Source organism: Euprymna scolopes, chromosome 16 (assembly GCF_053919585.1).
Source record: "Euprymna scolopes isolate OS-2025 chromosome 16, ASM5391958v1, whole genome shotgun sequence".
Classification (NCBI taxonomy): Eukaryota; Metazoa; Mollusca; class Cephalopoda; order Sepiida; family Sepiolidae; genus Euprymna; species Euprymna scolopes.
The window spans coordinates 93,244,323-93,261,430 of record NC_136497.1 but is presented as its reverse complement, the minus strand read 5'-3'; the positions used below and the strand labels follow the sequence as shown (position 1 = coordinate 93,261,430).

Below are 17,108 nucleotides of genomic sequence, written 5' to 3'. Positions count from 1 at the left end.
TTCCTCATGAGGAAAAGGCATGTTTGTTTCGAAGACGTAAGTTTCTTCTTTTTTTATTTTGAAGCATAATCTCTACATTGGTTCTACACAGAGAGATAGGAAATAATATTAAAAAAGCTAACAACAAAAAGCTTACCTGTAATTTCCAAGGTAAACTCCATCAGGATTCAGCATAGGTACAATTTTGAATATCACAGCTTCTCGCAGACTCTTAGCAGTTGGATGATTGCTGACAAGGAAGTCGATAAAACCTAGAAAATATGTAAAAAGAAAATAATATATATCCAAGATTGCTGCAGTTACATAGTTATTTCCTGGTTGGGTTCTTTAGGGTATTTTATTTTAAAGTCAGTATTGAGAACATCTACCAAAAAGTTGTTTGAGGCAAACATCATTATCCTTTTCTTTTCTTTTTTTGGATTCGTTATACAAAAAACTGTTTTTGTTTGTTGCAGATCAAGTCTTGTTATGTTAAAGGAATGTGCATATCAATAAACTAAACTTTTTAGACCCTTAAATGTTAGAGGCCGTGGATTTAGAAGGAGTACTTTATACCAAATTGATGGTTAAATATGTGCTTAGTTTTGCATTAAATACTAGTCCCTATTAATTTTCTCGTAGTTCGCTACACTTTATCATAACAAAGGTTCATACAAAATTTTAGCCATATCGGTCCAATAGTTTCCAAGAAAAAGCAGAATGGACAGATAGACGGACAAACAAAAAGAAATATAAGATATGCATTCATAATTAATGTATATGAGACAAATAAACTACTCAAATGTGATCACGACAAATAGAAACATATTCACCAACAGCTTAGTAGTATTTATCCTGAGCTGCTATTTCTGTGAAGAGGGAAGATCCTAAAAAGTTTAAACATCATGATAGCTCACCAAGGCGGATATTTTTATTATCTAAATGAATAAAGTCAAATGCTCTATTTCAAGTTAATTCAATTTTACACAATAGACGCACACTTTTTTGTTATATACTGCTTATATATATCAGTCACTTTTGAATTGAAAGTCTGGTTTAATTTCAAAAGAGTTTGCGATGGATAGTTAATCTGTATAAGTCCTGGAGATGGAAATATATACAGTTTATTTTTATTTTTATTTTATATAAATTCTTCATTGGAACGGGAAAGGAAAGAGAGATATATAAAAATAAGGACACTCAACTTCCTGAAAACAAATCAAGTGTCAGCTGGAAGTCTTTTTGTTTTCCTTTCAGACGTCAATCATCTATTAATATATATGTATTTCTGCTGTGGAGTCACAACCTTTCTCATCTATTACCTCATCCTTATTAATTTCTCATATCTGATGATGATGATTACTTATTAAAACCTATGTTCTTTCCTCAACCCAGCTTGCCAAACCTTGACTTCACCAGTAATGTGCAGATGGGAGAGAGTTACAGGGCAGTGCCCCCCCCGGTAGCGGGAGGGGGGGGGTCCAGTCATATTCAAACTTTCTTTCTCATAATATTTCTCAATACTAGGATTTCTCTTGAGTCTTTGGAGCATACAATCAAAAAGTTGACCTCAGGCATCACTAGACCTCCACACCCCACTGGATCTTGCCCATAACTTCTGACATTCAAACAAGCCCAGTCTAACTTGAGATCATTTAACATTTTACACAGGGGTTGTTCGTATCAGTAACTGCTGCTGTTTCTGCTTCCGCTGATGATGATGACGACGTCGTTAAACAAGAACATATTAACCCATGGATTAAATAAAGGGTTCCACTTGAAATTTTGTGCATATTTATGAGTTCAACAAAGATTCATGAGCTCAACAAGATGCACCTAAAAAGGATTGGAGGTTAGATCGACTAAAACGTTTTGAAAATAACACTCAAGATGAGAACAGTAGTTCAAAGAATCATAATAATATGAAGAATTAATCCTGTTCTATTTTTATGATGTGCATCCGTCGATTTTCATTTATTCAATTTCTTTACTATTACGCTTTTCAGTTGTCAGTCATATTAAAACCGATGAGTTACCTTACTATTAAAAAAACAATATCATAAGAAGGGTCGTTATTGCTTTAATAATATGACAAAAATATCGTTTGTATTCTTTAACTGCAATGTTTAATTTGATAAAACAGTTCTTCATGAATTCATTATTTCACGAAAGAAGAATAGATTATTTCTTAGAACCATTTTATTCTGTCCCGTTTAACCCTAAATCAGGAGTCTTTCAAATTAGATCAGTACATTAGAAAGGATACAATAGAGTTGAAAGGTTAGAATCAGAATGTGACTCTTGTCCCTACCAACTTATTCATACTTAAACTGATGTCATATTCTCATCTCGATTCCACAGACCAATTTGATTTCTGTCTGGATACGTTTGATTTATTCCCAGAGCCGGTAGCAAGAATAGCCTCTACCATCAAAGATAAAAGATCAAAGCAGTTTGGGATTTGGGAAATGAATTATATTTAAATATAGTTTTATCAAAGATCGACTGTACTTTGATTTCTTTTTCATCACGTCATTTGCTTGAATATTGTAAGGCAGAGTTGTTTTTCTGAGGAGAGAATTTGTAAGCCAGAAGCAGAATTAAGTTGTGTTGAAGATGGGGGCAGGGTGGGAGAAAGAAGCAGCAAAAAAGTGAACATGAACAAACATTATTTGAAATAAAGTTTTGGTTTTGAAAAAAAAAAACAGAAAGTAAAACATTTCAATCAAGTTGTTATTCTTCCAACTTCTTAAATTTGTGTAAATGTTACTTTGTTTTTTTTTTCCTCTTCATTTATGGATTCAAAAATAAAAATAACATAATTTTCCAATTTCTCTACCTCATTACTTCCTACTCAATCTGAAATGTTATTGATGATTATCTTGTCAAATGAAATCATCATCATATTTCGTTTAACATTCGTTTCCGTTTTACACACTGGCATGTGTAGGTTTTAGAAATTGACTTCCAAACTCAAATATCTCTGGACAGTTCTTTATTTGGTCTTCTATTTTTAACCCATCACTTGCTCCTGTGTTTTCCTGCCAACTAACCCTGCTATCTCAATTGGTTTACATTTACTTAAAATTCTTATATATCTTCTTTCAATGTGGCGATAACAACAACAAAGTCGCCTGTTCTGCACACATCTCTCTATACTGTCCAGATTTAATCTTCCTTCGAGTTCATCAGATCTAAGCTTGTCTTTAAAACTTAGATTTGATATCCATTGTATCATTCTCATATTATTTCTCTTCATGCAATGTGTGTCCTTAAAACTGACTGGCCAAGTTTCATTTCTATACATGATCAAACTGCTTACATAGGTCAAGCTCTTCCTTTGCTCAACAATGGTAACACCCTGTTATTTCGTTAGTAATAGCAGAAGTTCCTTGAAATTGCATTATTTACTATTAACTCTTGCACTAACACCAGCATTAGCTCTTCCTGTGCTGCAGTAGTATTGTTAAAGTAACACTTTTTAACAACCTCAATAGCTTCGACATCTGAATATACTTTGTTCACACTTGCATTCTCATCTGTTTCAATTGACTTAGATTTCTTGCTTACAAACTGGTTATCATCTCTCAACCTACTTGTAATTCTACTGCCCTTGTGTACTGAATGCTTATAAGTACCATCAAAAATTTAGTTTCACCGACTCCATTTCCACAGACTAAGCAGGAGAATTTCCTCTTTCTGGGATTTTCTATTGCAACCACCGATCATCACTTTGGTCTAGGTAACATTCATTCTCAGACCTTTACTTTTCATAGCATTCCTCCAATTTTTTAACTTAACAAATAGACTCTCCATTGTTTTACAAGTAGTTACTAAATGATCAGCATCACCATCTTAGAATATTCAATAACCAAGAGTGGACAAAATTCATAGATAAATGTCTAAGCATTTCTTATAATAGAAGAAATAAATTTGCAGTAATTGGTCAAAAAGTTGTGCATGTTAATGGCAACATTTTTGGTATATGCATTTAACTGATCATGAATAATGTATTGATTCACACTTCGCACGTCAATGTAAAATCAGCAATATCTGTATGGTACACATAGAATTATGATGTAGTATCTGTGTAGCTTGTGTAAGACTATAATGTTCATTCTAAGAAATCTGCTTACAGTTATAATATAGCATATGTGCTTTTTTTCTTTTTATTTTTACTGAGGATGAAGCATTCTACCAAACACCAAAAATTCACCCACTATTTCAGAGACTCCAATAGAGATCTTTTTAGGTTTGTAACTGTTGCTTTAAGTGCAATTGTCTTGATCTTTCTGGCACTTAGTTTAACGAGTGTACTAACCAGATATGTTTTGTGTTCTTTACTGTTATAGTTGCCGTTATATATATAGTTACTGTTATAATTACTGTTCAGTTTTGTTTCCATACTGTTTCAGTAAATTCTCAGAAATCAAGGGCCCCTGTTTCACACACACACACACACACACACACATATATATATGTATATATCCGAGTGTTAAATCAAGATTCTGCCCTACCTTTTAAATTTTGAGTTAGTAACACTGAAGAACACAGATTTTTCTTTCCTAAATTAAACACTTAGTCATGTCATAGTTTATTTTTATTGTAGTCTTTTGTGAATTTGGATGAATTCCAGAACAAGAATTCATCTGGTCTGGTGGAGCATTTTGCTAAGTACTGCTATTGGAGCTAATATCACATAAAAAAGTACATCATTCCTCATACGAGTTGGTGTAAAGACGTATCGAGGAAATTTTATTTTAGGCTTTGAACACCATGTTATTTTCAATATTCGGTTATTCAGTTAGAGTTTACTTGTAGGATAATGCATCCTCGTGTAAGGCTATAGAGAGGGACAAACCCTTGTATGGAGAAGCTGAAGATACTTGAGGATGATGTCTAAGAGGTCATATATATATATATATATATATATATATATATATATATATATATATATATGAGTGCGTGTGAAATGCATAAAAATAATACGAAAAGTATAACAGTTTATAACTATTCTTTATTAGTTTTCAGTTGGTGACGTGCAGGAATGCAAAATATTATTACTGAAAAAAATTAAAATTATTTTTTTACAAGAACATATTTTCGACCGTATCTTCAGTCTTCCTCAGTGTAGTGAAAGAGATGTGCATGCACGGAAGAGGAAGGATAAGAAGGTATACCCAATGAGAAGGTGTCATGTTAGCCTTTAATACATATGCATATAAGTATGCAAAACACACGTGCACACAATACATACAGACATATAAAAAAAATAAGCAGTAAATAAAGATAAAGATTATAATTATAAGAGCGGGGCTATCTGGCGTTGCTCGGGACCGTATAAACAATGAGAAAATTGAAGTTGATTTTGTATATAATTGTTATTCTTTGGAGAGAGGAAATTTTAATGTGTATGTATCATTTGCTATTATGAGCAAAAGAATATTTTACCTACCCTAGAACGGCTATTACACATGTATGAAATAATTGTACCTTCCCTAGGATAGGTAATTTAGAGAATTGATATGAAATAATTTTACCTTTTTGGGACGGGTAATTTACAACACATATTTAAAATATGTTTACCTACCTTCGGACGGGTAATTTATATACATATATGAAACAATTTAACATACTCTCGACGGGCATTGTACAACATATATGAAATAATTTCTCTTCCCACCAAAGCTACCATCATTTTAAGAAAATTGAAATCATATTTAGAAGATGGATCATTAGGATTTTCAAATTAATACATAAATACATTGTGTTGGTTAATGAGTTTGCAACCCTTGCTTCACCATAAATTTCAACATTACTGTGTTTCTTTCCTTCCTCACTATCGGCACTATCATTGTAAGAAAAATGATGTCATTTTTCGTAGATGTCTCAGCAGAATTTTAAAATTAATGCATAAATACATTGACACAGTTAAGTGATTAGATAACCCTTGCTTCATTATCAAATTCCACAATGATCTGTTTAATTTTCTCCAAACTACCGACAACAAAACTTTTTGAAAAGAAGATGTCATGTTCAGAAGATTACTCAGCTGGCTTTACAAACAAATAAACAAATATGTTGAGAAGCTTTGTGATCATGCAACCCTTGCTTCACTACGAAATTCCACATTACTGTGTTCCCTCCCTCCCTACTATTGACACCATCATTTTAAGTGAAGTGATATTATTTCTTGACCATAATTAAGCAGGTTTTCCAAATAGTTACATTAATGCATTGGAGCGAATGATCATTAGGCAACTTTTACTTTACCACAAATTTCAATATTAATATAGTTCCCCCCCTTACTACCACAACCGCCAACAACACATTATTAAGAGAAACGACGTCATTTCCGGAATATGATTCCATAGTTATTCCATATTTTTGGAATATTACATTGTGGGAGATTGCATAGTGACCCCAAAATGGACATTACTCTCTCCAGCCCCACCCCAAAAGTTAAGATTTGTTAATTCATAGAGAACTCCAGAGAACGTTTAAAAGCAACATAATCATGCGTCTTTCTACTCACTGTGACGTCACTCCCCGAAGTTAACATTGAAAATTCAGAAAAATATTGTTGAACACTTACAGAAACTGATAAATTGTCTGGGCTTATTATTTCATTACAAACACACCAATCAATCAACTCACATTTCATTATTTTTCAAAATTCTTGGAAATGTTACTAATTCAGACAATCATTTTTCATAATTTAAACCCATATTATAGCTCCCCCCCTTACGAAAAATAATAACATTGATGTATTGTCTGGGTTGATTATTTCATTACAAACGCACTAATCAATTAACTCACATTTCATCATTTTTCATAATTCCTTGATATGCTACTAATTTCGATAATCATTCTTCATAATTTAAACCACATTATCGCCCCCACCCTTTACGAAAATAATACTTTGATATATTGTCTGGGCCGATTATTTCATTACAAATGCCCCAATCAATTAACTCAAATTTCATCATTTTTCATAATTCTTAGATCTGGTACTGATTTTGACAATCATTTTTCATAATTTTAACCCACATTTTCGGCCCCCGCTTACGAAAATGATAACTTTGATATATTATCTGGGTTGTTCATTTCATTACAAACACACCAATCGATTAATTCACATTTCATCATTTTTTATAATTCTTGGATGCTTTACTAATTTCGAGAATCATTTTTCATAATTACCCACATCAACACCCCTTCATTACAAAAAATTACTTTGATTTATTGTCTGAGTTGATTATTTCATTACAAACACACCAATCGATTAATTAACATTTCATCCTTTTTCATAATTCTTGGATATGTTACTAATTCAGACAATCATTTTTCATAATTTTGACATACATATCGCTTACTAATTCAGACAATCATTTTTCATAATTTAAACCCACATTATAGCCTTACGAAAAATAATAACATTGATGTATTGTTTGGGTTGATTATTTCATTACAAACGCACTAATCAATTAACTCACATTTCATCATTTTTCATAATTCCTGGATATGTTACTAATTTCGATAATCATTCTTCATAATTTAAACCACATTATCGCCCCCACCCTTTACGAAAATAATACTTTGATATATTGTCTGGGCCGATTATTTCATTACAAACGCACCAATCAATTAACTAACATTTCATAATTTTTCATAATTCTTCGATCTGGTACTGATTTCGACAATCATTTTTCATAATTTTAACTCACATTTTCGGCCCTCGCTTACAAAAATAATAACTTTGATATATTGTCTGGGCTGATTACTTCATTACAAACACAAACATCGTTTAATTCACATTTCATCATTTTTCATAATTCTTGGATATGTTACTAATTCCGAGAATCATTTTTTATGATTGTAAACCACATTATCGCCCCCCGCTTTACTAAAAATATAACTTTGATATATTGCCTGGGATTATTTTTAATTACAAACGTACCAATCAATTTATATACATTTCATCATTTTTCATAATTCCTGGATATGTTACTAATTTCGACAATCATTTTTTAACCGTACATTACAACCCTCCTTACAAAAATAATAACTTTGATATATTGTCTGTGTTGTTTTTTTTTTCGTTACAAACATATCAATCGATTTATTCACATTTTATCATTTTTCATGATTCCTGGATATGATACTAATTTCGACAACCAGTTTTCATAATTGTGACACACATTATCGCCACCCCCTTACGAAAATAATAACTTTGATATGTTGTCTGGGCCGAATAATTCATTACAAACGCACCAATCAATTAACTCACATTTCATCATTTTTCAGAAGTCTTGAATATGTTACTAATTTTGACAATCATTTTTATAATGATAACTAACATTATGCCCCCCACCTTACGAAAATAATACCTCTGATACATTTTCTGGGTTTATTATTTCACTACAAACAAGCCAATCGATTAATTCACATTTAATCATTTTATATAATTCCTGGATATGTTACTAATTCTGACAATCATTTTCCATAATTTTGACCTAAATTATCGGCCTCCATTGTGAAAATAATAACTTTGATACATAGTCTGGGCCGATTATTTCATTAAAAACACACCAATCGATAAATTCACAATTCATCATTTTTCATAATTCTTGAATATGTTAATAATTTCGAGAATCGTTTTTCATAATTGTAACCCACATTATCCCTCCCCCCGAACGAAAATAATAACTTTGATGTATTGTCTGGGCCGAGTATTTAATTACAAACGCACCAATCAATTAATTAACATTTCATCATTTTTCATAATTCCTAGATATGTTTCTAATTTCGACAATTATATTTCATAATGCTGACCTACATAATCCCCCCGCCTCTCGTATGAAAATAATACTTTTGATATATTGTCTGGGTGTATTATTTCACTACAAATGCACTAATCAAGTAACTCACATTTCATCATTTTCATAATTCTTGGATGTGTTACTAATTTGGACAATTTCATAATTCTAACCCACATTATCCCCCTCCCACCTTACGAAAAAAAATAACGTTGATATACTGTCTGGGTTGATTATTTCATTACAAACACACCAATCAATTCACATTTCATCATTTTTCATAATTCTTGGATATGTTACTAATTCTGACAATCATTTTTTTATAATTTTAACCCACATTATAGCCACCCCTTACGAAAATAATAACTTTTATTTATTATTTGAGTTGATTATTTCATTACAAACACACCAATCAATTAACTCACATTACATAATTTTTCATAATTCTTGGATATGTTACTAATTTCGACAATAAGTTTACATAATTTTAACCCTTATTATCCCCCCCCCTTTCGAGAATAATAACTTTGATATATTGTTTGGGACAATTATTTCATTAAAGAAAATACCAACAACTAACATTTCATCATTTTTCATAATTCTTGGATATGTTACTAATTTAGACAATCATTTTTCATAATTTTAACTCACATTATCGCCCTTCCCCTAACGAAAGTAATAACTATGTAATAATGTCTGTTAAAAATATATATGAAATAAAGTAATGTTTAAATCGTAAACTGTTTCAGCCATTTCCAGCACTGACTTCTTATCCCCCAGCCCACTGTTAAAAATATACATTAAATAAATTAATGTCCAAAACGTAAAATGTTGCAGCCTTTTCTGGCACTGTTAAAAACACGAATAAAATATAGTAATGTCTAACTCATAAACGGTTTTGGCCATTTCCTGGACTGATTTCATATCCCCCACCCCACCGTTAAAAATATACATGGAAAAATGTAATGTCTAAATCGTAGACTGTTTCAGGTTTTATGTATTAGATAAAGTAATTTGGAGATCGTAAACTGCTTCAGCCGTTTCCGGGCCTGACTCTGCATCCCCACTTCTTTTAAAAATATATATGAAATAAAGTATTTTTGAGATCAGCCATTTCCGGGACTTACTCCATATACCCCTCCCCACCTCTTAAATATATATGCTGTGTCAGTTATTTTGTATTTTTTTTTAGAAGGATGTAATGCCTGGTAGAAAACTATATTATGCTTACTTGGCTTTTTGGCTAAGATCAAAGTGTAGTACCTGTTCTGACGCAGCATTTCAGCGAAATCGTCTATTGCCCCCCTCTCCATAAACAGAAAAAGTGATGGTAATGCTTGGGAGAATTAACAGGCACTAATTCACACCACCCCAACCTTACCTAAAAATAGAAGGTTTGGTAATCCCTGGAGGCCTCCAGAGTACTTTTTAAAGCAACATAATCATGCTTGCCCCCACCACCACCACCACCATCATCATCACATGGCGTCACTTCCGGAAAATGACTCAGCAATTTTTCGAAATACATGATTTCATTATAAATTGTTTGTATGTTTTTAATATGGGTACTACAATGTAGAAGCACCTTATTTAAAATTCATGCTACTCAAAAAAATAAATATTTTAAAGTGCAGTTAGTGATTAGGCAACACTTGCTTTACAATAAACTAATCAAGATATTGGATTGAGAAACAGATACTTGATGTTTACTAATACTAAACAAAAATAGAGATAATACATGTCAGTTTCTTATTTAATAAATTGTTAGGTGAAAGTACAGAATAGTTTAAATAATACCTTCCCCTCCCTATATTTAGAATGACTTTCTAAATCATAACGTTATTATTTCAACACTGTTCCTCCTCCATCTTAAAATAATGTATGAAATTAAGTAAATATGAGATCGTAAAAAAGATATATAGGTTTGTTTTCATATTACAAATTTCAAACTGAGTAAAATGTACAGATGATTTCATTTTTTTTTTAATACAAAAATATAAAAAATGTGTTGATATCATCAGTTAGAATTGAAATTAAAAAGAACCGAGCGTTCCAGCCTGAGAAAAAAACCAAATGTACGCACATGCGCACAAAAAAAATGTCAGCTAATGCTTAATGAACATTATACATGTAAATTTGCCGATGTCTGTATGCGATATACATGCATGTAAGCAAAGATATTTAATTTGTGTATTTCTGTTTTATTAATTGCTAGCTTTTTTTCTAGTCCAATACCGGCTTCCATCTTATCTCGAAATTACTTATAACGGCACCAACTTACTTTCGGAAGAACCCCCCCCCCCATCAGCCTTTTCTTTTATATCGTAAGCTTCTTAAAACGTTACTAGCTTAAGTTCAGAATAAAATCACGATTTTCTATTAACGGCTAATTTAAAAAAAAAAATGTTTTGAACGCTACTAACTGAAGTTCTTTCAACACAGTTTGCAATTTGGAGACGGAATTGTTTTTGTTGAGATAAGTGATTTCAATCATGCTTTTTATTTTAGATTTAAAATATTAACAACTCCATTTTATTTCAGTATTTAATTTGTGTATTTCTGTTTTATTAATTGCTAGCTTTTTTCTAGTCCAATACCGGCTTCCATCTTATCTCGAAATTACTTATAACGGCACCAACTTACTTTCGGAAGAACCCCCCCCCCCCATCAGCCTTTTCTTTTATATCATAAGCTTCTTAAAACGTTACTAGCTTAAGTTCAGAATAAAATCACGATTTTCTATTAACGGCTAATTTCAAAAAAAAAATGTTTTGAACGCTACTAACTGAAGTTCTTTCAACACAGTTTGCAATTTGGAGACGGAATTGTTTTTGTTGAGATAAGTGATTTCAATCATGCTTTTTATTTTAGATTTAAAATATTAACAACTCCATTTTATTTCAGTATTTAATTTGTATATTTCTGTTTTATTAAATGCTAGCTTTTTTTCTAGTCCAATACCGGCTTCCATCTTATCTCGAAATTACTTATAACGGCACCAACTTACTTTCGGAAGAACCCCCCCCCCCCCCATCAGCCTTTTCTTTTATATCGTAAGCTTCTTAAAACGTTACTAGCTTAAGTTCAGAATAAAATCACGATTTTCTATTAACGGCTAATTTCAAAAAAAAAATGTTTTGAACGCTACTAACTGAAGTTCTTTCAACACAGTTTGCAATTTGGAGACGGAATTGTTTTTGTTGAGATAAGTGATTTCAATCATGCTTTTTATTTTAGATTTAAAATATTAACAACTCCATTTTATTTCAGTATTTAATTTGGGTATTTCTGTTTTATTAATTGCTAGCTTTTTTTCTAGTCCAATACCGGCTTCCATCTTATCTCGAAATTACTTATAACGGCACCAACTTACTTTCGGAAGAACCCCCCCCTCAGCCTTTTCTTTTATATCGTAAGCTTCTTAAAACGTTACTAGCTTAAGTTCAGAATAAAATCACGATTTTCTATTAACGGCTAATTTAAAAAAAAAAATGTTTTGAACGCTACTAACTGAAGTTCTTTCAACACAGTTTGCAATTTGGAGACGGAATTGTTTTTGTTGAGATAAGTGATTTCAATCATGCTTTTTATTTTAGATTTAAAATATTAACAACTCCATTTTATTTCAGTATTTAATGTGTGTATTTCTGTTTTATTAATTGCTAGCTTTTTTTCTAGTCCAATACCGGCTTCCATCTTATCTCGAAATTACTTATAACGGCACCAACTTACTTTCGGAAGACCCCCCCCCCATCAGCTTTTTCTTTTATATCGTAAGCTTCTTAAAACGTTACTAGCTTAAGTTCAGAATAAAATCACGATTTTCTATTAACGGCTAATTTAAAAAAAAAAATGTTTTGAACGCTACTAACTGAAGTTCTTTCAACACAGTTTGCAATTTGGAGACGGAATTGTTTTTGTTGAGATAAGTGATTTCAATCATGCTTTTTATTTTAGATTTAAAATATTAACAACTCCATTTTATTTCAGTATTTAATTTGTGTATTTCTGTTTTATTAATTGCTAGCTTTTTTTCTAGTCCAATACCGGCTTCCATCTTATCTGGAAATTACTAATAACGGCACCAACTTACTTTCGGAAGAACCCCCCCCCCCCCATCAGCCTTTTCTTTTATATCGTAAGCTTCTTAAAACGTTACTAGCTTAAGTTCAGAATAAAATCACGATTTTCTATTAACGGCTAATTTCAAAAAAAAAATGTTTTGAACGCTACTAACTGAAGTTCTTTCAACACAGTTTGCAATTTGGAGACGGAATTGTTTTTGTTGAGATAAGTGATTTCAATCATGCTTTTTATTTTAGATTTAAAATATTAACAACTCCATTTTATTTCAGTATTTAATTTGTGTATTTCTGTTTTATTAATTGCTAGCTTTTTTTCTAGTCCAATACCGGCTTCCATCTTATCTCGAAATTACTTATAACGGCACCAACTTACTTTCGGAAGAACCCCCCCATCAGCCTTTTCTTTTATATCGTAAGCTTCTTAAAACGTTACTAGCTTAAGTTCAGAATAAAATCACGATTTTCTATTAACGGCTAATTTAAAAAAAAAAAATGTTTTGAACGCTACTAACTGAAGTTCTTTCAACACAGTTTGCAATTTGGAGACGGAATTGTTTTTGTTGAGATAAGTGATTTCAATCATGCTTTTTATTTTAGATTTAAAATATTAACAACTCCATTTTATTTCAGTATTTAATTTGTGTATTTCTGTTTTATTAATTGCTAGCTTTTTTTCTAGTCCAATACCGGCTTTCATCTTATCTCGAAATTACTTATAACGGCACCAACTTACTTTCGGAAGAACCCCCCCCCCCATCAGCCTTTTCTTTTATATCGTAAGCTTCTTAAAACGTTACTAGCTTAAGTTCAGAATAAAATCACGATTTTCTATTAACGGCTAATTTAAAAAAAAAAATGTTTTGAACGCTACTAACTGAAGTTCTTTCAACACAGTTTGCAATTTGGAGACGGAATTGTTTTTGTTGAGATAAGTGATTTCAATCATGCTTTTTATTTTAGATTTAAAATATTAACAACTCCATTTTATTTCAGTATTTAATTTGTGTATTTCTGTTTTATTAATTGCTAGCTTTTTTTCTAGTCCAATACCGGCTTCCATCTTATCTCGAAATTACTTATAACGGCACCAACTTACTTTCGGAAGAACCCCCCCCCCCATCAGCCTTTTCTTTTATATCGTAAGCTTCTTAAAACGTTACTAGCTTAAGTTCAGAATAAAATCACGATTTTCTATTAACGGCTAATTTCAAAAAAAAAATGTTTTGAACGCTACTAACTGAAGTTCTTTCAACACAGTTTGCAATTTGGAGACGGAATTGTTTTTGTTGAGATAAGTGATTTCAATCATGCTTTTTATTTTAGATTTAAAATATTAACAACTCCATTTTATTTCAGTATTTAATTTGTGTATTTCTGTTTTATTAATTGCTAGCTTTTTTTCTAGTCCAATACCGGCTTCCATCTTATCTCGAAATTACTTATAACGGCACCAACTTACTTTCGGAAGAACCCCCCCCAATCAGCCTTTTCTTTTATATCGTAAGCTTCTTAAAACGTTACTAGCTTAAGTTCAGAATAAAATCACGATTTTCTATTAACGGCTAATTTCAAAAAAAAAATGTTTTGAACGCTACTAACTGAAGTTCTTTCAACACAGTTTGCAATTTGGAGACGGAATTGTTTTTGTTGAGATAAGTGATTTCAATCATGCTTTTTATTTTAGATTTAAAATATTAACAACTCCATTTTATTTCAGTATTTAATTTGTGTATTTCTGTTTTATTAATTGCTAGCTTTTTTTCTAGTCCAATACCGGCTTCCATCTTATCTCGAAATTACTTATAACGGCACCAACTTACTTTCGGAAGAACCCCCCCCCCATCAGCCTTTTCTTTTATATCGTAAGCTTCTTAAAACGTTACTAGCTTAAGTTCAGAATAAAATCACGATTTTCTATTAACGGCTAATTTCAAAAAAAAAATGTTTTGAACGCTACTAACTGAAGTTCTTTCAACACAGTTTGCAATTTGGAGACGGAATTGTTTTTGTTGAGATAAGTGATTTCAATCATGCTTTTTATTTTAGATTTAAAATATTAACAACTCCATTTTATTTCAGTATTTAATTTGTGTATTTCTGTTTTATTAATTGCTAGCTTTTTTTCTAGTCCAATACCGGCTCCCATCTTATCTCGAAATTACTTATAACGGCACCAACTTACTTTCGGAAGAACCCCCCCCCCCATCAGCCTTTTCTTTTATATCGTAAGCTTCTTAAAACGTTACTAGCTTAAGTTCAGAATAAAATCACGATTTTCTATTAACGGCTAATTTCAAAAAAAAAATGTTTTGAACGCTACTAACTGAAGTTCTTTCAACACAGTTTGCAATTTGGAGACGGAATTGTTTTTGTTGAGATAAGTGATTTCAATCATGCTTTTTATTTTAGATTTAAAATATTAACAACTCCATTTTATTTCAGTATTTAATTTGTGTATTTCTGTTTTATTAATTGCTAGCTTTTTTTCTAGTCCAATACCGGCTTCCATCTTATCTCGAAATTACTTATAACGGCACCAACTTACTTTCGGAAGAACCCCCCCCCCATCAGCCTTTTCTTTTATATCGTAAGCTTCTTAAAACGTTACTAGCTTAAGTTCAGAATAAAATCACGATTTTCTATTAACGGCTAATTTTAAAAAAAAAATGTTTTGAACGCTACTAACTGAAGTTCTTTCAACACAGTTTGCAATTTGGAGACGGAATTGTTTTTGTTGAGATAAGTGATTTCAATCATGCTTTTTATTTTAGATTTAAAATATTAACAACTCCATTTTATTTCAGTATTTAATTTGTGTATTTCTGTTTTATTAAATGCTAGCCTTTTTTTTTTTTTTTTTTTTTTTTTTTTTTTTTCCTCGTACATATGTTTATTTATCCACCGAGTTGATAGCAAAAATTACGAATTATACTCATTTTTAGTTCGTGTGAGGGGAATCTATCACCATACTTTCCCTTAAACACGTCCGTTGGACTTTTATTAAGTACAATACTTAATAGTTTTTTGGTTTTTTTTTTGTTTTTTTAATGGAGAGTAGAAAACGCATTGTGGATGCGTTATCGGCAGCTCCTGTTACTCTCGCTTCTTCTTATTTGTCCCTCAGTCCTCATTTTTTTTAAATGAGTGATTTTTCGGACAAAGGGAGAAGAAAAAGCTGTTTTCTAGGTTGGCAGTATTTTTGCGAACAGTTGGCTGAGATGGCGGAAATTTTCTGTTTCTATGTCTATCCTTGTAGCCATGTCACTAGTAAGGGTGCTGGAGGTAAACGTTTTGTCTGGGCTGACGTTATCCGCCTGATAGTCAGGGACCCGAACCTTGGATTAACCACTAAGGAGGCTGTCCTATCAGCAGGTGCAAAGTACTGGGGCTGCTGTATTGCCATTTGGTGAATGGATTCTGGACCATGCAGTAGCTTCTGGTGGGGCCTCTCGATGCCATACTAGTGGGTAATTGTTACGGCTTTACCTTATCATTAACTACAAATAAAAAATAAAAAAAAATTCTTCGTTTCTTTTTCTCTCTTAATTTCCCCTCTCTGTCCTGCTCTAAGTAAATCTGTCGACCTAGTCCACAAATTCCAAAATTTCATCATGACAAGTTTCAAGAAAAAATACACGATTAAACCCGGTTCCCCAACTTCCAACGTAGACCCCTACTACCATGTCTCCTTCTCCAACATCAGGGGTCTTCGTTCTAACCTTCCAGAGGTTGAAACCCAATTACAGGAGACTAAACCAGACCTTTTATTTTTAAGTGAAACTGGCATTGGACAGGCTATTTCCCTAGATGAGTTTGCAATTTCAGGATACTCTAACTTAACTTCTAAATCTGACCCCCAAGATCGCCATGGGCATGGAATATGTGCCTATATTAAAGATAGCTTTCCATGTGGGAGGGACATCTCCAGGGAAGATCCTAACTTACCCTATATGTGCTTCCGGGTTGCTTTAGCTCACACTACTGCATTTATATTTACTCTCTATCGCCCCCACAACAGTGGAGTTACTATCTTTCAAAGCATATCTGAGAAAATTGACCAAGTCCTTTCTACTTATCCTTCAGCTAACATTCACGTATGTGGAGACTTCAATGTTCACAACGTTGAATGGTTGACCCACTCAAACAAGACCGATGATGAGGGGAGGTTCTGTCATGATTTCTCCATTGCCTATGACCTCACTCAGATTGTTCAGGAACCTACCCG

General features: G+C 32.1%; 1 protein-coding gene across 1 annotated transcript in view; it reads right to left on the bottom strand.

The window, feature by feature from the left end:
• The window catches only part of LOC145296203 (cytosolic carboxypeptidase 6-like), a 1,000,694-nt gene that overhangs the window by 145,128 nt on the left and 838,458 nt on the right, over positions 1-17,108 (bottom strand). The window contains exon 7 of the mRNA XM_080142411.1: positions 137-251. Within this exon, the coding sequence (XP_079998537.1) occupies positions 137-251 (115 nt within the window). The remainder of the gene's footprint in view (positions 1-136; positions 252-17,108) is intronic.